The following is a 26,425-nucleotide window of genomic DNA, read 5'->3' as shown; positions in this document are numbered from 1 at the left end:
TTCACTCCAGATTTTACAAACTGGGCAGAAATATAACCATTTACTGAATTTTAAATGAGGCTTGCCCTTTTTTTTTTTTTTTTTTTTAGCACCTGAATTTTTAATTCTTTTTAAAGGACTCTGCCTCTCCAGCCAAACACAACCTCGGTACTTACTACGCTCCATATGAACACTCCTCAGCGTCTCCATTTTGTGTATGTAATCGTCTTCCCTTCCAAAATATCAAAGCAATCCTTGCTGGTCAGTCCTGTACTGTTATTTTCCATCAGTGAAAGTGGTGACACTGGTTAAAATAGATCAGATTCTACAGAAGTAGAGAACCTAACACCTCGGAACTACAGCTTTAAGTTGTAAATTGGTACTTAAAGAACATAACAGAATGACAAATTCATCAATAACCCATTGTTGTGTTTTTCCCTTCCATGTTCTACATGAGGCAGGAGTCTTCCACCTGATCTTGAACCTAGTAGATCCAACAATAGAAAGGCAAACAGACAGACACAACATGGTTGAAAACAGCTCAAGTGATGATCTTATTTTGCTCCCCCCCCCGCAATTTATCTGTTGAAAAATAGCCCTTTCACTTTTACAGACGATTTAGTGTAATGCAAGACAAATTTCATTGTTTCACTCTGTGTTTGACCATTTTTAAATGAAGAATTAAGACCATCGTGCTATTGAAACCTACTATATTCTAAAGATCATCAGGGTTTATCCAAAACTGAAAACAGTATGAAGCCTTTTATAGCATAAACCAACACCTGTTAAGACTACGCTACTTAATAAAGGAAGCTTATTTTTATTAATATGGGAGAAAGGAAAGCTGTCCCCATGCTTTTAAATAAATTATTAGCTTGGGTGATTAATCAAGATGTCTTCTAGTTTTCCAGCTTCATACTGCCAATATTTTTGTCTGGCCAAGTATTGGTACCACTGAAATAACAGAGCAGTTGGAAGAGCAAAACCAGCCACCTACAGAACCTCACAACAGTTCTTCGCAACTGCTGCCTCAGGAAGTGTCTGTCTTGATCCTATTGTGTTATTATCTCCAATCCAGATCACCAGCTTTCCCTGTCTCACTTTTGTTCAGCAGAGATCAACAACTTTTAAACACTAAATGTGTATTCACAGAACTCAATGCAATGCATTTAAAGGCAGGATGCACTTTCTGAGCATTGTTTTCTCTGAAGGTAAAGGTGATATAGAAGTTAATGAATGAGGCAGTACGTGCACATGCGCTTGTGTGTGCACCCAAATCTTTCTAACCTGTATTCCTGAACTCTTGTTAATGAACCCCTGTGTCTAAAGAATACCCAGTCCAAAGGCCACATACTGGAGTATTAAGAGCTGCACAGAAAACCATTAATAATGAAAACAAATGCACCAATATATTTTTGTAAGAGCTACACCCATGGACAGACGCCAGTCATCTGGAACAAGCAAGGCCAGTCAGAAGCACTGGAATGTTTTTTAGCAGAGATGCATCTCCATTAGCCATGGCTGTGAGCAGACGTTGCGTTTGAACTCACAGTCCACCACCGCTCCGGTCCACCGGAATCCCCACGCGCCGATGCAGATTCTCCTCGGCAGTCTTCATGAGCACAGCCAGCCGGCTTCCAGACACGTAGCCCTTCTGAATAGCACTCATGAGCTTAGGAGACAAGAGAGAGAGCACTCTGTTAATTCCTTTGCAAGGCAAAGAAGAGTGGCAGAGGGTGCAGCACTTCATGAAAGGCCTCAGCAAGCAGCCAGAGTGATAGCAACCAACACCAGTCTGTGGGCAGACACCACCAACCCCTGCTGCCCATATGGCTTATGGGACATGGGACCCCGGCAGAGCTATGCAGCTTGGTGCTATTGTCTTCCCTGCATGAGAGGCAGACAGACACTGCTGGGTGTCCCACCCAAGGGCCACCAGCGGGGAAAAAACCCACATAGCTCCACTCTGAACAACGGCAGAGTTCATTGTTTTGTTCAAGAGCCATTAGCAAGTGTTAATGAATACACATAACTGATTTTTCCATATATACAGCAATACTGCTGTATGGTTTCTGAGCTCATTTACATTTCCCTGAAATACCAGTGAAAGTTTTGGCCAGGCATGGATGGCAGAAAGAGCAGAAGTACCAAATATGATCTGCTTGGAAGTAACGGTGCAAGCAACGGTCAACCCCAGGGTTTTTGCACATAAGAATGGAGGATAACCCACCCATTTCAGAGGTAGTTTGTTGGGGTTTTTTATAGTATCTGAAAGATGTAACTAATAGAACCCCATTTCTGATCCACCACTAATCCTAGACCATACCCTCTTTCATTTATATGTCCTTCTTTGTAGAAACAGCACACTTGACTTCCACAGTTCTTTCAAATCCAAGTTCCTTTACAGACTTTTAAAACTAATTTGCCTTTAAGTCCTGGAAACTGGACTTGGCTCTGTTTTAACGAACACACACTAGTGCTAAGATTTTAGTTAATTCTATTTTATCCCATGGATAAAGCAAGCATTAGACTTGAAATTACATGCAGCCAGCTTGTCAAAAACTACTATGGAAAGCAATTGGCACTTACAAAATGCAATTTCTTACTCCCAGCCAGTGCTGACAATCCTTCAGGTTTCTTCCCCTCCACAAGAAAATCTATTAATTATATCTGCAGCTGGACCTATGCAAATGTGGCATCAACTCTGTCAAAACAGGAATAAGTACCTGGAGGGAAGAAGGTCAGAGGGAAACTCTGTGCTTTGCAGACCCAGATGAGGGTGGAAAAACCTCCCTGCACTTTGAAGGCGTTTACTGACCCTGTGCAGCCCTGAGGCAAGGCAAATGATGGAGTTGGGAAGGAGAGGACCAACAGCAGGAAGAGCAGTAGCTACAGCCAGCAAGGGAAGCCCATGATCACTTGGGATTTGTGTTCCCCATCACCTACCACCCTGGTTCCAGAGTGATCTCTACACACAGCAAGGGAGGTCCCAAGAGGACAGGCCCTGCCCTCACCCATGCACACTGCCTGGCAATATATGCTGCTATCAGTCCTGGGTCTGTCTGGTCTGACTATACCACTGTGTAGGAGAAGCCAGTAGCCACAGAGGTACAGAATTTTACAGCAGTAACTGAAACTATACCAACCACAGTCTATATGGCATGCTTTTGGGGGGAAGCAACCACAAAATGGTGGCTGCTGATGGCTGATCCCCTGACACTGCCATGAAAAGAGTACCTGATAAGTGGGTTGGTGAGGATCAGAAAGGAAAAAAGCCTCTTCCTGATTTAACAAGGTTTTTGACTTTGCATATCAAAACTAGTTCCCAAGTTAGTCCCTCTTTTCCTGAGCCTAAATGACAGCACCACTAAGCTTCAAGAAAACAGTCACTGCTGTAGGACAGCATCATGTGCACACAAACACCACCAGTGCTCTGCCTTCCTGTCACGTGGAACGACCCCTTTGTGTTCCTGACCAACACAGGCCACTTTCTCTCTCAAAAACCTGTTGGCATCAGCGCCTGACAAGATCGGTGCTCACCAGACTGTTACTGGAGTGACAGGAGTGACATGGGCACCTGCAGTTGGTCAAAGGAAGTGCTTGGGACTGCTCCGCTCCCTGTCTGCAGAGCTGCGCTGCCACCCTGGTATGCTGTGTTCCTATATTCTAATATAAATGTCCACAAATATTTGCACATGGCTTTCCACAAGCATCCTGTGGTAAAATGCAATTACTTCAAAGTTTTCAGAAAGCAAACACAAAAGCATTGCGAGCTGACATAACAGATCCATTAAAAAAAATAAATTAAACAAACATTTAATGTATTTTGTTCCTTCCATGGCAACCTGTTAATTTTATTAGCACACTTCATCCTAGGCACTCAGCTGTGCAGGAGCAACCTGTGTGTTGCTCCCTGCCTCCCCGGAAAGGAGGTGCACAGGCACAAGTGATCCTTACTGCAGTGCCAGTCACCAGTATTAAATATTCCAACTGTGAAATGCATAGGAGAAGCCAGTAGCCACAGTTACACAGTTTTACAACAGCACCTTTGAAACTATACCAAAACAGTTGCTTGACTTTCATATTTTACAGATACAGTACCTTAGGGCATGCAACCCCAACTGAGGCTTTTTAGCACAGGGGAGCAAAAAATTCAACAAGCCACCAAAAATCCACCGCAGACATGATTATAAGTCACTCCAAATTTGTAACCACAGTGTATCCAAACTAGCCACATCATAGTTTAACACAGCCCTTACAGTGAAAGATGGGTTCCCCCCTATCAATTAAAAGTTTTCACACAGGGGTGTAAATGGGAGACCCTTTTCAATAGCCAGAAAACCAGCCCTGATTTTCTCTTTTATTTGAATCCATAAGCATGAATTCCCAAAGCCATTGTTCTTCTTCTGCCACCACTGATTGTCTGTTGGGGTTTTTTTTTTGACCCTTCTCCCCAAGTGAATTTCAGTTACCCAGCTAAATTGCTGCATTTTAGGCAAATAGTCCCTTTTTCTAATGCTGGACACAACCTGTGAAATTTTTCTGCATTTAGATTCAACAATGCTGCTCTTATCTACAGCTCATCTCAAGAGAGACAATTACCATTTCCTCTGCCTTGATCTTGTTTGTTTAACTTGACACAGTGAAGAAAAGGCTGACATTGACCAAAATCCCCAGCATGAATTTATCTCATGTTCGGCATTCATCATTGCCACCATGCAGGGAAGACATGGCAGTCACTTGAAATACCACACCAAGGAAGACGCCACAAAAACAACACTGACTGGCAAACAGCATATGCACGAGAGACTGGGCAGACAAACATTTCCATAGTACCCTTTGCTTTATTTTAAAGCCCCGCAAAAGGCAGGTACATGGGTTGTCAATGTAACGTCTTCCATACAAACTGAGGTACCCTTATTCCACCTAGGGTTTAAACCAGTGCTACAGGTTTATATATAAACTCTGTTTTAGCTACAAGCTCATTCTTTAAAATAGGCAAAATAGTTTAGAAACTACTAATCAATCAACAGACCAAGATAAATGTCAGTGTGCCCAACTGTGCCATATACCTTCCAATGGACAGTTTTATCATTTTGATCATACTTAAACAGCACTTCTGTATTATAAAAGGCCAAATTCAGGTCTGTACTGCAGTATACTTTGTAAATGGGAACTGGGTTTTGGGTCTCATTATTTCTCCACATGAAAAAAAAATCCTTGAATTTCAAAGCTGCTTGAGGATTGTTGTGTGTGTCACTCACCTTGTGATCTGGCAAATAGCATCAACACTACAGCGTTTACTCAAGTAACACTCACCTAGTCTCCAATCCAGCCCTTAAGCAGAGGGGAAAAAAGTTAAATACTTACACCTTTGTTAAAGCTACAGCTTCTCTCTTAACAAAGAGACACCTACCTGCAGAAACTCATTGAGCTCAACCTGTCCATTTTTGTTCAGATCCACTTCATTTAGAATATCATGAAGAGTATTTTCAGCAATTTGCACACTGATGCTCTAGACAAATAAAAGCACAGAAGTACATCAGCTGCACTGTTCAGTACTATTTATGCCACACTCTCAAATTTAGGTAAGAAACTTAAAAAGGAAAACGAAAGAACACAAGGAAACATTACCTCCAAGACACGCTGCACATCCAGTATAGTAATAAACCCTTTCTTGTCCTTGTCAAACATGCGGAATCGCTTCTTGTACCTGCAAGATAAGGATTATCAGTGGGAAAAACAACACTCAGAAGAATGACAGGTATTAATTCCTAGCAGCACAGGGCACTCTTTTACTTTACTCACCTCTCAATATCTGAAGGCACTAGACTGATTTCAGAGCTGTCTCTTAATTGATCTGATTTTACTTTGTAGCCCATTTCATAATAGAGAAATTTCTTAGCAGCTTCAAGTTCCTCCTACAAGAAAAAAAGAAAAACTGTGTATCTGAGGAATATGGAGCTTTCACACAATTATTTTTACTGTATTATTTAGTTGTTTCTTCCACTTAACTAGAATTTATCTAAGGTCCAAAAATTAAGCAGATGGTACCTGAGAAGTGTTAAAAAAAAAAACAACTTAAGCTTAGGCACTTTTTAGTCTTGAAAAGAGGTATCAAGACTAGTAAAGACTTCTAATTACCATGTAAATGATTTAAGGACTGACTATACACTGCCTTCAGTCACACAAGCTGTATCTACCTGTTTCATGACAAATGGCAGTTGCAGTTCAGGCCTACAAAATGCCATTTAACTCACAGCTGATATCTTAGTGCAAGTTTTCACCTAACTGTCTCAAATCAGCAAGCAAAAAAATCAGGAGGCTCAAAACCAAGCAGGTTCTTTTAAGTTTTAAACTAGTTTTCTGGATGGTAGTAAAACTGATTTGTTATCTGAAAGTTCAGTGGAAGGTCTTCCACAGCCAGTTTTTTGGTAAGTGATATGCACCTGACACACATAGAGTACTGCAGAGCAGAATTCCTTCTACAGCAATGGGTAGACCAATCACAGTTCTAAGAGTGATACAAGCGTTTCCTATGCAGGCACCGATATTAAATAGTACGCACCACAGAATGGCCGCAGCAGCAGTAAAAGATTCCTTAGGCACGTACACATAAGCCATTTAATCTAGCAAAGCCTTGTTCGTGAAGGCGTACTACTCTTACATAGTTCAATACAAGCAAAGAAATTAGCCTTAAAGTCCCAAACCAACAAAGACTTATTTAATGGTCTTACTGTAAGATCTAAATTAAAGAATGCTCTTCTGGATAGGCACTGAATTGCCTCATCCATCAAGTCAAAATACAACACGGGCAAGATTGCTGTAAAAATGTAGCACTTCAAAATGGCTGAGACTGGTTACAGAAGAAATGCTCAGTAACTCAGTGGAAGTTTAGACTCACTTGAAAGAGAAGGAAACTTTCCCAAAAGAAAGCCCAGCAGACATTTGGGGAATGTAGAGACTGTCTTGCTGGCATTAGGGTACTCATGCAAGCATAGATGGTTTTGCCAGTCCTACAGGTGCATGCAGTATGTGTTAATTTTCATTCCTGCAGGTTACAGTGAGAATATAATCACAGCTTAACTCCCCAACTACAGCTGCTGGAGCTAAGGCTGTCCATGCAACCCTAACATCATGCTAATTTCAAACTCTTTGCTTTGTAAGCTTCCCATTTTCCAATCTATTTTTATGGAAGAATAGATACAGCTTTCTTTAATACAGTAAATTATTTTATGAGCAAATCTTGTTTGGTAAGGGTGGGACACCTCTAAGTTCAGTCAAACACCTCCAACTACAAGGTTGCTTAATGTACACGCACAAAAGCAACACAGTTCACATCGGTGACATGATGGTAGCCCTTTCTTTATGCACTCCTGTGGGAAAGCTTTAGGATTACAGCAGGTCTCTGGCTAGCAGGATTCAAACGAGCTCCTTCCAGAACATTAATCACACTTCTACCTTGCTAAAGGGTTTCATGAACAGTCTGAAGGAAACTTCCCATCTCCTTTGGAGTGGAAGAGCTAGGTGAGCATTTACAGGTTTCTTTTTGTTTCAGAGTGAAAGAAGTCCCAAACCACGGGTCCCATTTGGTTACAGCACTTGTTGTGCTGCCTCTCCTCCACCATACTCAGGACCACATAACACATGCAGCCTCTTTTGTGACAACAGAAAGAATTGATAATCAGAAGCTTACATGACGTGATGGTTCAGTAGGGGCAAAATTCATGTCAGTAAGTGGAATGTCTACATCTAAGCTTAGATCTCCAGGGATCCAGGGTACTCCTGCCAGTTCGTGGGGATCTAAGCAGGGTTGTAGGGTGCAGTTCAATGCACACAGCAGATGCCTTCATTAGGGTAAGTGATCTTTACTACAGAGCAGGCACACAGAAACCAGCTTAGATAGAGACAGCCTGTTATCAGGACTGCAAGTAACAGTAAGATGAGTCCCACACGGTTTGTCTGTGCACAGACCCACTGTGGGCAAAGGAAGGTAACAACGACCTTAAACGTTAATTTAGGACAAAGAATTATGCAAACTCAGTACCATCACTTCTCAAAATACACAGCAGACAAAAAGGAATGACACATATTACAAGATCCTCCTTTTCTGAGGTAGATCTATTGAAAAGTGTCAGTAAACAAAATAATTGTACAGGAATAGGATAGTAATGCCAAGTCTGCTTTCATTTTTAAAGTTGGGGAACAACAGGACACAGATCTTCACTTTCCCCTCCACCCCCCAGCCAATGCCAACTCATTTCACAGCTATTTTGATAAAGTCTTTATAGTGAAATATGCCAAGTGAATCATTCTCTTGGGAAGAAAGCATCACTTGAATTTTTCTATTCAACTAATTTAGATCGTTAACATGGAAACTACTTAAGAAGAACAAAACAGTTTCAGATGAAAAAGGCCCTTTGTACCTTTTTTTTCTGCTCACTCCAGTTAAGTTCTTTTCCCATTATATCTATGATTCTTGGCAGGGCTTCCTCTGCAGCCTGCACATTCAGAAAGGCCAAGCGAGTACGTCGGGAAATCATATCCACTGCTGTGCGAGCATACTCTTTGACACCATAGACAACCTAGAACAATAAGAGAAGGGGAAAAAATGCAGATGAGAAAGAAAACAGGCACTGTCAGAAATTACATTTAGCATCACAAACTGTCCTGCTAGGTTGGCTATACAAAACAAACTTGCTCCCACCCAGGCAGGCAGATTGTTCAAAATGATTGAGGCATTTTATAAAGCAACATAAAATCTTCCTTGGGACATTTTATACAATCAACTTGGCATCAAACATGTATATATGAAATAAAAAATAGACACTATATAGTTACAAATGTTTAATTTTTAAAAAATATATTAATATGTGTATGTACAAACAAAAATAAAGCACGCTCCAGAGAAGGGGAAAAACAAGAACAGGAAAAACTCTGCATCTGACCAAAGGAAAAGGTTTATGGAGATGTTTTACAGAGCAAGACTGACCTGCTCTAGAACCTGCTTATCCCAAGAAGAAAAGAGAGAACAGCATGTAGTTTTTCCACATACCTCAGCTTCAATATAAGGAAATTCAGACACGAGACGCTTTCCAACAATAGGCCATCTCTTTCCTGTAACTTGGGCTATTTTGGCCACCTCAAAAGCCTTGTCGCCATATGTCGAAGCTAGATGCTGAGCCACCTATGGAGTTGAAAACAAATTCAATAGGCTTTTGAAAGCACATCAAATGCGCACATTTTTCTTGTCAATTCTCTTGTCAACTGTAACAAACAGGCTGAAGAGGGTATTAGATTTTGATTATGTGGGAGGAAACTATTTGTGTTGAGAATGGGTTAGGCCAGCACTGACACCACTATGTATGTATCAGTGTAACTGTGACTAACGATGCTCCAACTCTTCTGCTGCGCTGTGATCATATCTGAGGTACAGACTTTTTTGGGCTCAAAGGAAGACAGATCCTAGGATGTTGTAACATTTTAAAGCAGGAAACAGTCAAAATTAGGAGGAAGGAAAAAGGGAATAAAAGAACAATTACTACATTTTTTCCCCCCAGCTAGATAATAAGCTCTTATCAGGTTCAACAGACCTTTAAACAAGTCATTATGGTATCAGATTTAGTGGAAAAACAAAACCCTCCAACAAAGAAACATCTGAGCATCAACAGACACCATGACTCACCTCACTTTCAAGTCCATAGTCTTGGACCAACCTAATGTAGAGAGTGGGACTCCAGTCCTCAGCCCCTTGCAGCTGCAGTCCAAGAGTTTTACTGGAACCTGCCTTCAAATTGTGTGCCTCAACAGCTGCATCAATGGCGTCCTTTGCCATGGCACGGTAGGTTGTCCACTTCCCACCTGTAACCACACATTTACCCCTTTATTTGGGGAAAGTAAGGGGAACACCAAGTTGGTATATACTATATATATTTTGTAGATCACATCACTCTTATTAGCTTGCTCCAATAAGCCAGTCATACTACTACTGGCAGATGATTATCTGGCTATAGGAGCATGAAGGATTGTACTGAAACAAGGAAAGGTTTTGAATAAAAGACACTGGGTAAATCCAACAACGCTATACTTTAAGAGAAACTCCTAGTTTAAGAGTACCTGCTATCGTGACAAGGCCACTATTGCTAATGGCAACAACATGATTCCGGCATATCGACTGTGTGTCTTTGGAGTTGGGGTCTGTGACCAGAGGACGAATGCCACTCCACGCTGCCAGTACGTCTCCTCTTCTCACTGTCCAGAGCAAAAGATCAGCTAATCAGCTACGAACTGATGGGTATTTACCTCATATCACTCCTGTGGTCTTTGTGGCATTGCCTCTAAGTGGATATTCACTGTGAAACAAGGACTGCAGCACACCATGCTTGTTAGCTGAGCAACAAAAAAAACCTGGAGATGATCCTCCAAAGTAATGGAATAAACTGGGCTACAGAACTAAAATCAGCACTGTCCTGAGCAGTATCAGTAATACTCTCTAGCCCAGAGCAAAGTCAGAGAGGTCTGTCTTTCACACCGGTTAAAAATCCAACAGAACAGAGATATCCTGGTAACTGATCAATCAAGAGAGATCCAACTGTCAAACTCAACTATCGCCTCAGAAAAACCCCAATGCCGTTTCTGCATCCTGTCCAGTTACAAGTATATCCCTAAAGCCAGCCCTGACTTCTTGGTAAACTTGGAAGAAGAGAGCCTGAAGGCACCAGGTAGTCACAAAAGCCCTTAGCAGTTGTATGAAAATACCCTAGCCTCTGAAAGTCTCTTAAAAAAAATAATACATATATATATATATATATATACACACATACATATATATATATATACATAAAAGAAAGTGAAACCAACATATTTTAATGAAATTAATTCTGTTGCTTATTAAATTTGCAATAGAAAAACTGGCCAATTTGCTTTATGCTGGAGCATTTGGAACATTTTTTTTTAATACAACTTTCAAATAAATAATAATTGAAAATCAGTAAAAGGGTGTAAAAATATCCCCCAAAGAACACAAAATAGATTTCAGAAATCAATGGTGCTCTGCCAGCATGTTTAACCTGCCAAAATGAAGTGTTAATCACAGAAATAAGATACCATATTACGTTTATAAACTAATGAAACTAGAAAAAGCAGCATGCGTGACACTATAATTAAACAGTTGGAACTCATCCAAGCCTGTGTAAGTTGATAACCCTGGCACTGTCTCTGGCAGCTAAAAGGCAGGTCTGCAGCGAGTTGATATGGCCAGCACAGTTGTTAATTCAGTAACAAGCAATCTATAAACACTGCTAATTGCATATGTGAAAAACAGCGTGCACCTAGGTAGGTTTCATTCAAAAGAATTAACCACTTCATAATGTACTTCTGTAAAATACCTTACAAAATCTCTGTCTCACCCACATTCTTACCTTTACCAGCTATGTTGCTGGCCCACCACACATACCTATATTGACTTCTACTCACAAAGCTTAAAGGTACATTTCCTGAGGACTTCTGAAGTTCACACAATACAGGTCAATCAATTATCCACTTCAGAAAACAAGTAATGTAGCATTTCCAATCTCTGGACAGCAAGTTTTCCTAAATTTGAGGATGCTGCAATGCTCCTCCTAACCAAGTACTTTTCAGATTTATTTTAATGCTGCTATACAACAGAAATACAGAAGTACAAATGTTTTCACAAAATAAAAGAAAAATAAAAGAATCACTAAGAAAGAAAAAACCCTCTCTCCTTTAAATCAGCATCAAGTCAAAGCAGGCCAGCTTCTTACAACAAATGGGTTCTCAGCTCAGCTGCTGAAGGGAACAACTGGCACCAAGTAATTTTTATAAATTCTCCTCTTGCACTGAACACTGACACTATTAGATAATTACCATATCAAGAAGAGTCAAATGTTAAGAATAAAGTGCCTAGAAAACTAGAAATAAAAACAAAGACATGGGAAAACTCAGGACAACTTCTCTTTTAGAAAAAAACAGGTGAATTATTTGATGGACTCATAATGATGTATGGTGGAACTGTTCCAGTTCTGCAAAACCTTTCATCTCCCACCTGGAGAGGCCAGAATGCAGGTGTATTGAAAAGCACCATTTTATAACTCTGAAAAATAGATCATGATGACGCTTATGTCCTGCTAGTTTTAGGAACAACCAGATGCATAAGAACCACAGTTATCAGAGCCAAAGAGAGAGAGAGAATGCACTCAAACTGAAATGCCACAAACTCACCCACACCTTCCCAGGTTAAAACCAAGTGGGCAAAGGTTTACCTTCAACATCAGCACTAAGGTAGTTGCGCACTTCATTCAAAATGAAATTTATATCTTCCTCTGTTGGTATTGGATGGGAAGTAACATCGGTCGGGCTATCCGTGGTCCCTGCAATAGTCATCTTCTCCCATGGCAGGAAGAAAATCACTCTGCCATCGCTGGTGGCTGGGTCAAGCAGACCCATATGATCAGGGCTGAAATAAAGGATGGACATGGTTCAAAACAGGGCAGGCATCACCAGGGATTCTGTTCTTGCACACCTTGTACCCCATACAAAGTATTAGAATGTTACCTTCGTTCCTAGGTCAAATGATTAAAAGAAAAATAAATAAATAAATAAATAAATCAGAGATTTCACCTGACTTTAAAAAGTAGTCCCAGATTTTTTAAGAAATACAGCACCTGAAAGTGATGCTCCTTTTTTGCTTCGCTAAGCAGGTTAGCAGACCACAACCTTAAAGCTAGTGACCAGGTCTTTGGCATCTCACCTCTCCATTCACTTTGGAAAGCTGTGTTCGTTGGAATTTCAAATACAAACATTTCGTAATTTTAAAACAGCAATTACTTGAAACTCTTTATGGAATGAACAACTGCTTTTGATCAAAAAAAGGCCAATCATTTATAATATGCTTCAAAAGAAAGGGAAGGTTGAAACAGAATACACATTTAAATGGAAGAACAGAACCGTAGTTCTGTTTTGATGCATCTAAGTACATAATAAGAAAAATTAAAAATTAAGTATTATTAATCTCAGTTCTCAACTATCTGTGCCCTAAACAGAGGACAAAAGCAAAGACCTACAGAATCCCAGTGACAGCCTCAACCTGCATTTTCAGTAATGGTGTGAGGTGGGAGAGGGGTAATGGTTCACAACAGAACACCATGAAGAAAACAAGAGAAGAGCAACACTGAAATCATAAGCATTATAAGCACATTCCAACAGTAAACATCCAGCAATACCACAGCCTGGGTCTGTTAACCATCTGCCACTTCAACAGGAGCGAACGCCCAGACTCCCACAGGACTCAGACCAAGATGTACACTCAGAATACTCCCAACTCCTGTGCTCCTGAACAGGGAACCATGTTGTGAGAAAAGAAGACAAGAAAAACACTAACTGGATGCTACTATTCAGAGCTTTGTAAATTATTTACGCCAGTGCAACAAACAATGATTTAGTTAAATGAAGATAACCAGTAGTTATTCATATAGGAAATTTTAATTTCTGTATCAATGCTTCCTGATAGAACATAAAAAAGAAAAGAAAAATAAAGAAAACAAACCAAAAATCCACAGGTACAAACCCAGTTATCCTCATTACTTACTAAATATCTCTGCTTGTATTTCAGAAAACAAAAGGCTTCTATAATTACTTCAAAGTAAACAGCTTTTATATATGGGAACACTTAAGCTGCCCCTTTTTTTGTTCATTTTTACTTAAAGAAAAGATGCCAACTTTCATTTGCAGTGCTGTAGGTACTTGCAAAACCACCTGCAGCCAGGTTAGCAGTCTTCAGGTTTTGCCTCTGATCCTGGTAACAGAAGGAGCATATAGGAAGTATACAGAAGGAGGACAGGAGGATATGTATTTAAGGGGTAATACGGACCATCAGAGGAGTTCAATGGACTCAACTATTAACACAGTAAGCTGAAAGCAGACAAACACCTGCTTGGATATGAATTACCTATTCTAGGGAGCCACCAGCCAAACCACTGAATTGTTATTTTTAGGAAGTCTAAGATTACTGAAGGTAAGTTTTCAATATCTGGAAAGGCTAGAAGAGAAGCTAAAAATTTCATACATAGCATGTATATTAGAACATTTTTTAGGTGATATTTATAGACAGCTTAAGCATACAGTTGGAAAAGTACAATTTAATAGGGGAAGTCAACACAGATTTGTGAAAGGTAAATCACGTCAGACAAATGATTACTTTTTAAAATGAAAAAGCTATTGATTTAGAGACAGAGGAAACTAGAGATTTAATATACAGTATCAGAATATTCAGAAAACTTCAGACATTTTCTCAAAAGTATGGGTTTTTCTAAATGTGATCTCACAGAAACTCTAAAATAAGGAAGATAAACAAGTAAAGACTTAAAACTAAGTTCCACCACAACACCAATGGTGTGAAGTGTTTTCAATTTGATTACACAGCAAATGGTGAGAAAGGATGAAATAGTTCTCCATATGCCAATTAATTTACTGAATTAATGACTACTAGCTATCCCAGGAAGCACACTCTCAATCTCCCATTGCTATGTTTGTTCCATCTTACACAAATAACTAAAGAGCCACCAAAACAAATTAAATTGTTTCTCATTGAAAAGAAGCATCCTAACACCCAAATGTTGTCTGATCTGGAATGCCTCTGGAATCATCTGCTGCACACTAGAAATGGTCCTGAAACAGCACGTTTTTGTAAGACACGAATTCTTGCGACTACAGAATAGACGTGAAAATGAGCTATGAAGTATAGCAGCATCAGCCATTGTTAAGATTTCTCTAGCACTGTTTAAAGACTACTGAAATGGGTAAGTTCAGGACTGTGAACTCTAATATGAAGTATAAAGCATTGCCTTTACATAGAAATATAGGGGCAAATGGTCTTGGAGTGTAATACAGATGAATCTTAAATGGCTGTTAGCAAAACAACCGTTAAGACACCTGGTCTAATGTTTAACCAGTTGTACATTATTGAAGAGTTAGCTTATAACAACTGAATGTGGTAGGAGGTTCCTTTTCCAAAAAGCAGTGAAGTTGGACAATGTATATTGAACATATGAAAAACCAGGAAAAAAATCTTTAAAACAGATGACTAAAGTACCTGTAGAATGTAAGAAGCTGTAGACTACTGAACTAGACAAGACGCTTTAACTGAGGGGAAGATCAGCAAGTCTTAAAGTTGAGGTCAGTAAGTGGTTCCTTCCTGGACATTGCATTTTATGGAACAGAACAGATACACGGAAGACCTCTAGTTAAATAAGCTTTGACCAAAGCACCACAAATGCAGTTAAAGAGCAAATAGGCAATTTTCCATAGAGTAGAACTAAGGTTGAGCAGACAATTTTACATGGGATTCCGAATGCAGATCAGACAAGAAAACTCAAGACAGACAAAAAGCATCTGACATTTGTCAGAAGGGAGGCGAAATGAAGTATTTCATCCACAGACACATTTCAGGCAGCAAGCCTATCATAACAGAGGTAGTCAAAAACCACTTTCATTTAGCAGATAATACACTTGGACAATAGGGAGTGAAAGGGACTTGCTGCAGCTACCAGAATAGATGTATACTAAAAATAGGATTAATGAGAGGAGGAATACTGAGACTATTAATGAAGAACACATATGAATAAGAAACCCATGGGAAATAAAGGCATTAAGTTAACATTAGTTTTACAAAACCTTAACTATGTTTATATCTAAAAACTCTACCTCTTCAAAAAAAATAATTTGGGTGAGTATGGGCAAAATTCTCTATAAAACATTTACCATAAGGAAAGCAGTCACAGTGAAATTACAATCTTCGTTTGCTGAGGAGTGTTCCTTGGCAGCAGGAGACGACCTGATACAACTAACATTAAATACCACGAGTATTTTCTATTTAGCAGACAGTTCCTTGGTTTAAGCTATCCCACTTCATAGAAATTCAGTGCAGTTTTATCTAATCAGCTACACTGTGGAGGCAGCATGTGGGTAGATACTATTTCACAAGAAAAGTAATGCCCACATGCTGACATACACAGGGGAACAAGGAAAACAAGAACTCTCTGTATTTCCAATTAAAATTATTAGGTTATTACAGAATAAATAAATTAGAGTCCTCATGCATCCCAAGCCATCTTCTACTTTGAATTTACAAAGTGAGTCAAAGTTTTAAAACTTTATATGGTTTTGCTGTAGGGCCTTAAAGGCAATCACACATATCCTTCTCATAGCATGTGAGTAAACTAGGATTACAACCCATTCCTCCACATTGCTAGTGCTTTCAAGCAGCTATCAAGTCATTTTCCCATTTTTCATGTAGAAATACACCAAAAAAAGAACAGAATGCAAGAATGATTTTACACTAATCCAGAAATGCCTTAATTCTACAGCCATGGTCATGTCCTGTTGGGACAGATCTGGCAAAAAAAAAATGTTGTGCACTGGAAGTCTAAATTTATATTCACAGAGGAATGCAACGATGATATGGAAAGCATTATTGTAAGTGCACTGTATCAACAGAATTGAGCTAAGTCTATAAATGTGAATTTCCATTAGGATGCTAATGACTTCAGAAACCAAAGGTAATATTTGAGTTTCAACTGACATAGCTTGCTTGGTAGAAGGGGATTTGGTTTTGCACAGCAAATACGGACAGAAGCAGTAGCCCACAGAGTGCGTGCTCACAGAGTGCCACAGGGACCTCTGTGACAAGGTCAGCAGTGGAGGCAAGTCTTCTCCACCAGAATGGTGGGTGGGCTGGTGGCCACAGCAGCATTAAAATTTAATCATGTTATTTTGAAGTACTTATTCTATGGCCTACATGCTGTCTTCATATGTACTATAAGTGGAGCCATAATGTGGCAAAGTACAGTGGTACTGTCACTACACAGAGAGTTTCATGTTTAATAGGACAAGAATTTATGTATGAAGGCAGCAACCTCTCTGGAAGGTTTCATATGCTGCTTCTTAAGGGGAGTGAACAAGTAGCCAGTACACTCAATTCAAATTCATTATTGAAAAATATGCCTTTCACAAGTCTGTTGCAGATGCCCTGCCTAAATACCCTTCTGCTTCAGCAGGAATTCTGCTTTGGTGTGTTTTAACTAAGAACTACGAGACTTCAGTCTTTTTCTGAATATACGAAATTGATCTTCTAATCAGCACAGTGCAGAATCCTCTTAAAAAAAACTCCACTCAAAATAAAAGTCAAATGCATTCAAGGCTACCATAAAACCCAGAAATGTGTCTCTGCAAGCCTATTTATTATAGACACCAGGAGAGATTGTTACAAATGGTTTAGGCTTTGAATATCGTTACCTGTAATAACCAGGCATCACAATATGCACGCCTGCACTTGGCTGACAGATGTTTGGTACTTCCTGATCATCCATTTTGCGCACAGAGTCTGTGAAAGGTCCCGTAGCATTGATAACACATTTGGCTTTGACATCAAATTCCTGCCCTGTGAAAGAAAACAGTATCAATCACATAAACCATTTGTTTTCTTGCTCACTGACACCCTCTGTTGTGAATCTGTCTATGAACTTCACCTACTGTAACACACATCCTGCTTGTCTGAACAGAACAGCTGGAATGATTTTTAAAAATTAACAAAGTTTTCATGTAACGCCGTATTTGAAAGAAAATGTTTTACAGTGAAATTCCATCTTATCTGTAAAGGCAGAAGGAGGGAGACTGGATGGAAGAAGTTCAGCTGAAATCTACTTCTCAAACATGAAAGATTTCAGTCTCAATCCATAGACTTGGTAAATGGGACTATTACTGTACAGCACGTAGCATTTTACAATATCATCTTTGCTTGACAGAAGGGTTTGGATGTAAAGCTTAGCCTACCCTGCCAAAATGCTAGGATTCAAGTGAAAAATCTGACAGAAGTTAAAGATGATTGACACTAATGGTATGCTACTGCACCCTGGGAAGATGGCTCCTTTGTTGGTTCATTGATATTTACAAACAGCAGCATTCCCTGCTCCTCCCTTGTCTCATTATTTGTGTCTTTAATGAAAAACAGGCCCTCCTGAAGGGTTCTTCTTCCTGCTCAACCATGGTGTGGTAGAGCCCACTGCAGAGTGCCATCACCTCCACCCACTGAGCAGGGTGTTGCAGACCAAAGGACACTGGGGGCCCACCACTTGCCAGCCCGTCATCTGGCAAAGCTGGGCAGGAAGCTGTCCTAGTGTACCGCAGCTTTCCCATTACCAGGAAGGCACACACCTGTTAGGATGTCCCTGCAACGCACACCACACACACGCTCCTTCCCGCTGGCTGGGTCTGTCGTCTTGAGCAAGCGCAGCACTTCAGTGTAATTGGCGGTGGCAGCGCCGTACCTGGCAGCAGTGAGGGCGATGGCGAGGTTCATCCGCGCATCGTTGTGCTGTCCTGCAGCAGGGATAGGACCAGAGGAAGGACACCAGTCACCTCCAGCCACAGACTTGTGGTATGGAAGTGTGTCAGAACCGATCTGTCACATCTGTCCCTGTCACATTGAATAGGTTTGATGGCTGCCCGCATCTGACGAGAATTATTTAAAGATACATCCCCTCTGCTTCATCGGCAGCAATGTGCCCAGCTGTGCTCCTATGTGGGCTGCTGGGTACCCAAGAGTATACAACAAGCACAGCCTCTGAACATGCAACTTAGAATTAGGTTAGAATAAAACTTAGAATCAGGCTCACCTCCACCTAAGGAGCAGACAAATTACTTTTTTCTTTACCTTTTCCTGTGCAACTGTGCTGCAATTCTGTAAATGTATCCAAGCATTCATTTGACATTCCAACCAGTATTAATCAACAATCCCTATTAGCAAGTATGCCACACAGCATCCAACAGCCAAGAAATAACCTTTCAGAGACTGTGCCAATTTACCAGCTCTCTAGAACTGTTTTTTATTCATGTTAACTTCCTAACATACAACATAAAGCATCAAAGAAAGAGAAGTAAGCAGACAAGAACTAATGAAGGATTCTTAACATGTATCATTAAAGATTTATTACTGAAATTCCCTTGTTAAAGAAAACTAAGAAAGAGGTGGAGGGACCATGAGGGGAAGATGATTAATTACTTGGAAATGCTGGCTTCACCTGAGACTCCTCCTATTTGTTATTGCCACTGAAGTTAAAAGTCCTGGATGCTGGCTGGAAAGAATTACTACACTGAATAGGGGCCAGGCTCTGTGTGTCCTGAATAATTAATTTAAAAGAAGCTAAACTTCCCAAGGCATGGTTCACTTCCCTACGTGTTTGGACCACTTCTATTAAAGATAATACGGATAAAGTGATAAATTTCCAAATGGACACTGTAGTTGACTTATGTTGCCAGCATTCCCAACATTTAGTATAAATGGTTTATGTAAAATTTGGTTCTTTTGATTCTGCCTGTGCAATCTTGAGCCACTATGCAAATAATCTGCTCCTAGCTAAAAGGGCAAAGTTATAAAGATGGGATCAATGGCCTCGAAGGTGCCGCATCCCCTCCCCAAACTCCTCATTCTAACACAGCCCAGACGATACAGTGCAATAAGTCTTCAACTACAAGAAAAAAAGTTATGCGAAACATATGGGAACAGTAACATGATAAAGCACCGATGAAGAAACAAACAGTAACTCCAATTCAACTAAGCAAACAATGCCAAAAATAAACTGCAAAAAAGAACAGCAAAACAACTGAGCAAGATGTCAAGAAAAGTTGGGGACACTCCATCACACAAGATGCGTAAGATGAAACAACCATCTGTCAGAAGTGGCAGGCAAATCATTAAATAAATGCAACAACATTTATGCTGTGGTAGTGTTGGGGAATGGATAAAATGACCTTATGCAGTTTACCTCAAACCTTCACATTTTAACACAGGCTTGAGCAAATGCACATCTCATATATAGAGGGAGCACTAGACAGAAAAAAAGACAACAGTGACGGACGAGCTGCATTACAGCAGCTCCTTCTACATAAAGCAGAATACAGGACATGCTTCAGAGTAACCCAGGCAATGCTCCTCTTATCCAAAGTTTAAGGCTTTCAGAAGGCAGCGTTCTGGAGTCATCTCTCTTCACAGTGGTACTTGATCTGGGAGACTGCCTGCCCCATAGGGTGCTGCAAGTCTTGATATTGCAGGACAAGGAACCCAGCAGATACCAGGAATGCCACCCTCAAACCAGTGCTGTCTATATACATAGCAACCCTGGAGTACTTGTTTCCATGCAGCAGGACTTATTCTTTCATTGTAGAAGGATCGTAGGACCAAGGGGGTTTCTTTAGTTACTTTATCCTCCATCAATTAGTCCTTGCCATCAGTGCCTAAGGGGGTACCCCCCACAAACTGGTCTTCTCCAGCTAACATAGGGTGTGAATTTATCACACAAAAACAGCCCAACTTTCATTGTTTGCCAATATTAGCTTTGGTCTAATGGAAGTCTTACTGTTTACATTTTGCAAGCTTGATTCTTCACAGTTTTGTGACTTATTTGTCCAGACCAAAAGCAATCCAGAGAAGCCATCAGCAGAACAAATAACGTGAAAACAGCTGTGATTTCTAAAGAGAACAAACATCTAAGTAACAACTGTTTATTAAGCCCCAAATCCAAGAGCTGATCAGCATTTTGTTGAAACTCCTAATGCCCGTAACATCAGAATGAGTTAAGGATATGCTCAGTGCATTGCAGGATTTGGACCACTGTGCTCAAGATAACATTTCCATGCTTTCTCTGAAACTCTCATCCATTTTCCCCTCATCATTATTCTGATGCAAGAAACCCCTTGCTATTACTCAAATCTCAGCTGTCCAAAAGGAACTCTGAGTGCCTATGTAATGTATTTGCAGGAGGAGGACTGGGAAATAACCAGTTCCTGATTAACTACACATCTAGAAAACCCACTGGTTTCAGATTGATGTGATCACAGTGCGGAGTCCTCGAGTATTTCACAATATAAACAGCAGAGATCTGCAGAGGTCTAGATTTGAAAGAAATGAAGAGTGACTTACTAGCTCAGAAATTTATCATCTGTGGAGAATAATACTGCAATAGTTTGGTAGAAATGGGGGTCACAATACAGTATTTTTCATACGCAAAGAACTACTTTTATTTTTTTTTAAAGCCCCCAACTCACATGTGCACATTTTTCCCCCAGACAACTACATTAAAATCCTGCACTTTATATGCAATAATCTTTTTTCTTGATGTCTGAAGAAGCAGGTGCTGTTCCTCCATGCACAACCCCCAGTATAAAGGCAGCACAGCCAAATAATTTCTTACTACAGCACATTCACTGCTGACAAAGCATATTTTTTACCAATTAGAGTAAAACTAGCTAATTACTACTTTGGAGTCAGGAATGTTTGTTTCAAAGAGAGTGGTACGTGAGCAACAGAAAGATGAAAGGGTACTGCTTCCTACCTGTCCTTCAAACTCTCCTCCCTAATAAACCCCCTCTGCAGTTCTTGCAGCCTGCACAGGAGGTGGCTCAGTGACAAGAGGTATTGCTGTGGTACAGGGTGATATTGGCATATGGGTCGGGGAGCCTCTGGGGGCTGGCAGAACCAGGCTTTGATGCCTGGCCCTTCCTTCAGTGGAGATAAGGAGAATATGAGGGATGGTGGGCACCTCCCAGCCTGGCATCACAGCTAGAAGTAACCAGACATCAAGGTCCCAGCATATTTGGTTAAAGATGGTGTAAAAAATACCCAAAGGGGCCTACAAGAAAGCTGGAGGGGGACTTTTTACAAGGGCACATAGACACAGAACAAGAGGGAATGGCTTTAAGCTCAAAGAGGGTAGACACAGAAAAGGTATCAGGAAAAAGTTCTTTACTATGAGGGTGGTGAGACACTGGCACAGGTTGCTCAAAGAAACTGTGGCTGCTCCATCCATGAAAGTGATCAAGGCCACTTGGAAAGGGCTTTGGGCAACTTAGTCTAGTGGAAGATCTGTGTCAGGGGGGTTGGAAATAGATGATATTTGATGTCCCTTATAAACCATTCTGGGGTTTCATGTGTCCTCGTACTTGGATGATCTTTACTGCTCTAGAGAGAAATGGAAGGGTGAAGCAATGATCCATACCTCAACCTTTCTAATTTTTCAGTTAAATGCCATTCCCCCCAGATAAGATTAGGAGATTCACCAAAACCAAGATAAAATTGCCTCCAAGCTTAACTTCCTCCAGAACAGATGTGTAAAGCTTTTTTGACCCAAGCACTGTTACCACCTTGAAAAGATGCCCAGGAAACCCAAGCTGTAGTTTTGTGGTAAATGGTTAGGTAACCAAGAGCTTGCATGGGAGGTCCTGGATTATCCACCTAAAGATATCTCTGCATCCATCATCCTCCACATCAGGCACTAGTGCCCCAAAGCAAAGCAACAAAAACAATGACTGCCCCTTGCTAGCAGAGGAAACCACTTCATGACTCCATGGGAATTTTTCCCAAAAGTCATAAGTTGTTTTGTAACAACAAAATGGCTAAGCCCAATTAATTTAGTGTCTTTTTCCATAAATGAGTAAGCTCCTAACCTGTAGGCAATACAGTGAAATTCTAATTATGACCTTCACCACAACAGATGTTTGCAAACACCCTGTCCTCTGTTGTCCAGAACTGTTGCTGGAGGCTACCTTGGAGAGCACTTGTTTGCTGTGCACTGTGCACATATCAGCTGTCAGCTGGATGCATCTCAATGGTGGTGCAAAAGGTATCCTTGGGAAAAGCACCCAAGAGGCAACTGATGCACATGCTGAGTGTCCTTTGCAACTCCTCCCATGATACCTCTCAGAAGGATGTTTAAACCCTTTAGGATATTTCAAACAAATGAAAGAATCATCCATCTTGTTATTCATTATTGTCATCTGCCCGTAATATAGTAAAAATAGGGTGAGGCCTTAATTTTTATGAAGATAGGCTGAGGAAGTTGGGGCTGCTCAGCCTGCAGAAGAGAAGGCTGCGTGGAGACCTCATAGCAGCCTTCCAGTATCTGAAGGGGGCCTATAGGGATGCTGGGGAGGGACTCTTCATTACGGACTGTAGTGATAGTACAAGGGGTACTGGGTTAAAACTTAAACAGGGGAAGTTTAGATTGGATATAAGGAGGAAATTCTTTCCTGTTAGGATGGTGAGGCACTGGAATAGGTTGTCCAGGGAGATTGTGAATGCCCCATCCCTGGCAGTGTTCAAGGCCAGGTTGGATGAGGCCTTGCGTGATATGGTTTAGAGTGAGGTGTCCCTGCCCACAGCAGGGAGGTTGGAACTTGATGATCTTAAGGTCCTTTCCAACTCTTACGATTCTACGATTCTACAATTAAGGGCACTCAACCTAGCTTTTATTAAAACACTGGCCTAAGTGCTTTCATTAAATTATCACTAAATCCTCTTTAAAAAAACCTCACCTTATTCTTAGAAGACATACCACTGAAGACAATTAGGGTGTGAAGACATTTTGTATAAGTATGTCCTACATCATGTTAAGACCAACAGTGATTCCTTTTGGTTTATGATTTCTTTAGTGTGTGTGTGTGTGTAATTTAGGAAAATTCTATTTTCATTCCTTAGTAGCAAATGTTGTATTTCTTCAAGGAGGAACAGACAATGTTTCCGTTGGCACTAAAAGAATCCTCCCACAGAGTGCACATAGTGTACATTCAATTTTATTTTTATCAATGTTGAACCACAGCCAGTAGTGGTAACAAAGCCCACAGACTTAGAAATTTGTTTGTGACTGATTCAGTAGAGTTGTGTGAAAGCCACTGCATTAATAAGGCACTCTGGCAGTTCTGGTATATTCTGTCCTCTGCCACACTCTGACTCCTATTACTTTTATACCAATTCCTGCTTCCTCCTCTGCAACTCTATTCAGTTGAAGATAAAGAGCACCGAGTAGCTAGTTACCACATTTATTTTCTTTTTAAGAAGCTGGAAACTCAGTCCTAAGAGCATAACTTTTGTTCATGTTAACCTTTTTATGTTAAGAACTAGCACTTTGTTATTGAGTATACCTGCTGCCCAACAAGCAGTCATGTACCAACGATGCACACAAGCACTGTGATGATGGCCCAAAATACACCTGGCTCATATTGCAACTCTCCTTGCTTTAAAAAACAGGCTGGTCCCTGCAACATACATGAAAGCCTTCTCATCTTTTCTCAATTTACAGTCTTTTCTGATTAAGCATATCTAGCTATTGCTGTGGAGGTCAACTTTAATGCAGAATGGAAATTAGCCATTCAAGAAGCTGTATGACAGTCTTAATGAACTCTCAAGACGACAAATTTTTCACAGAACCACGTACCAGATTTCTTTTGAAAGGAAAAATACATTAAAAGAAATATCTGAATGAGACAACCAGGCCCACATCATGGTCACAATCTTATATCCCTACTAATGCAGCCATACAAACAAACAGGGGTTGGGGTTTATTTATTTTAAAAAAAAACAGGGGTGATTAAGGCAACAAATACTTGCAAATTAACCTCCTGCTTGTACGTTATTCCTTTACTGAGTAAGCTCCACTTACTGAACTACAGTACTTACCTGCACCTCACAAGGCAGTCCCTTGGATTTGGAACATAGCTAACGGTCTGTCCCCAGCCTCAAGATAGGGATGTTATCAGATCACCACAATAATGACACCCACTGTCCCCAGAAACACTGATATTCTAAAAGATATTTTACAAGTATATTCCTATACCCATGTTATATACTTGTGTCAGCCTTGCACTAGGTAACTGCATGCTCACAGTAAAGAAAAGCAGTATGAAAAATCAGTTTCATGTACATGAAAGTTTTCTTGTTGTGTCTATACAAACCTTACCAAAACCTCACCTAATTTAAGGTTGATTAGTGATAATTATACATCACTCTACATAACTAAGTTACCATGCCTGCCCGCATCCTCTAATTTTTAAATAAATGCCTAATTGCATGAACAGTTTTATTACAAGCATTAAAACAGGAACTCAACATCTGCTGTACATACGGTAAGCAGTTATAGCCAAGTTTAGGCATTATGAATCAGCTGGAGTGACTCAGAATTGCTCCAGACTTCTCTGAGAAAGAGCTCAGCAAGTTCTTTTCCCCAAACATAAGTACAATATGTTGGTAGTAGAATGTTCAGAGGTAAACATCAAATTTGGCTCCTAAGTCACAAGTCATTCAGAATGTCCTCAGACCTGGACTACTTCTTGCTCTCTGAATCTGAAGTCAAAAATTTGCCAAAAGCAGACAGACTTCCTCAGATACGTAGCACACACGCATTTGTTCTTGGCCTGCTTCCGAGGGACAAGCGCTCTGACTCAGCTGACTCCTTTCTATCACACCCACATGCAACAACCCAGTGATATCACATCAGACTGTTAATGTGTCTCATACAAATATGTATCATTTGATTTCTGCTTTCCACTGTGTTATCTGTGCTGCTGAAACATGGCCCAATCAGATGGGAAGAATGACACACATCTAAATATGCACCGGAAAAATCCATGTACCCCACATATTTTAGTTCTTTGAGATCTGCCCTAAAATGAATGTATTTTCAGCCTTTGTTTTGTAGGAGCTGTAATGGAAAGGAAAGCCTTGACTTTGGTCTTCTCACAAGTATTCTGGCAGATTCAAACTCAGATTTGACACATCAAGTTTAAACAATCCAGTAGAAATACTGTTTAATAATTTCTTGCTTCCTCCATTTAGCACCAGCTTAGACCACAAGAAATAAACTTCTCTATTCCTGTGTCAGAGGTGGAAAGGTAACCAGCAGCATCCAACCCCCGGGTTCTACTCTTCAAGGGTCTGAAAGAGGTAATACCTATTTACCAACAACAGCCACATTTATCAAACCTTAACACGCGCAGCTTGGGCACACGCTGCAGAGACCACCCAGGACACCAACACCAGTTTTACAAGATGAACTTACGAAACTTCAGATCAAGACTATTTCCATAAGGCAAGATTAAAGGAAAAGGGGAACCTGTGACTAAACAAATTGCATGCGTGGATAAAACCAAAGAAGATCACAATGAAGATCAGGAAATGGAAGTACGTGTTCCAACTTACATACAGAGTTACAAGCAAATGAATAACATAATCAAGAGACAGGAAACTCTTCGAAGCTTTTAAAAAAAAATTAGAATCACAATAGTCTGAGAATGCCTAATCGAGTCTAATGCCAAGTTACAGTACAGATGCTAAAAGCCATACTGAAACTAAGATACCAGAATGAAAAATAAGACACCATATCCAGGCATATAAAGTTGAGAGACAAAACTTGGAATTATTGTTCTGTGCTACTGCTTTATAATTATGTTGTTCCCCACTTCTTTGTATCAGCCTTCAACCTGTCACTACAATCATATTGCAATGTCAGGGTAAGTAAAAGCACGGTGTTAAAATGAAACTAAACATTGTCACTGTCAGTTTATGGAAACTGCGCTAAAATGTCACCATGAGCAACTGTCACAG

The 26,425-nt window shown here is 40.3% G+C and overlaps 1 protein-coding gene across 3 annotated transcripts in view; it reads right to left on the bottom strand.

Moving 5' to 3' along the window:
* Positions 1-596: 596 nt before the first annotated feature.
* The window catches only part of GPD2 (glycerol-3-phosphate dehydrogenase 2), a 61,471-nt gene continuing 35,642 nt past the window's right edge, over positions 597-26,425 (bottom strand). For 2 of the 3 annotated variants that reach the window (XM_061363786.1, XM_061363787.1), the window contains exons 7-17: positions 18,208-18,372; positions 17,290-17,434; positions 12,261-12,454; positions 10,096-10,230; positions 9,665-9,840; positions 9,035-9,166; positions 8,406-8,564; positions 5,788-5,900; positions 5,614-5,692; positions 5,396-5,494; positions 597-1,651 (exon numbers count right to left, since the gene is read on the bottom strand). In XM_061363786.1, coding sequence (XP_061219770.1) covers positions 1,526-1,651; positions 5,396-5,494; positions 5,614-5,692; positions 5,788-5,900; positions 8,406-8,564; positions 9,035-9,166; positions 9,665-9,840; positions 10,096-10,230; positions 12,261-12,454; positions 17,290-17,434; positions 18,208-18,372 — 1,523 coding nt within the window. In that variant the 3' untranslated portion in view covers positions 597-1,525. The remainder of the gene's footprint in view (positions 1,652-5,395; positions 5,495-5,613; positions 5,693-5,787; positions 5,901-8,405; positions 8,565-9,034; positions 9,167-9,664; positions 9,841-10,095; positions 10,231-12,260; positions 12,455-17,289; positions 17,435-18,207; positions 18,373-26,425) is intronic. The other variant, XM_061363788.1, reaches the window with a different exon arrangement.

This window comes from Neopsephotus bourkii, unplaced genomic scaffold (genome assembly GCF_033783945.1).
Source record: "Neopsephotus bourkii isolate Nb327-2 ecotype Australia unplaced genomic scaffold, CSIRO-AGI_Nbou_v1 NB_1181, whole genome shotgun sequence".
In the NCBI taxonomy this organism is placed as follows: Eukaryota; Metazoa; Chordata; class Aves; order Psittaciformes; family Psittacidae; genus Neopsephotus; species Neopsephotus bourkii.
The sequence above is the reverse complement of the archived record's forward strand: the minus strand, read 5'-3'. Positions and strand labels throughout refer to the sequence as shown.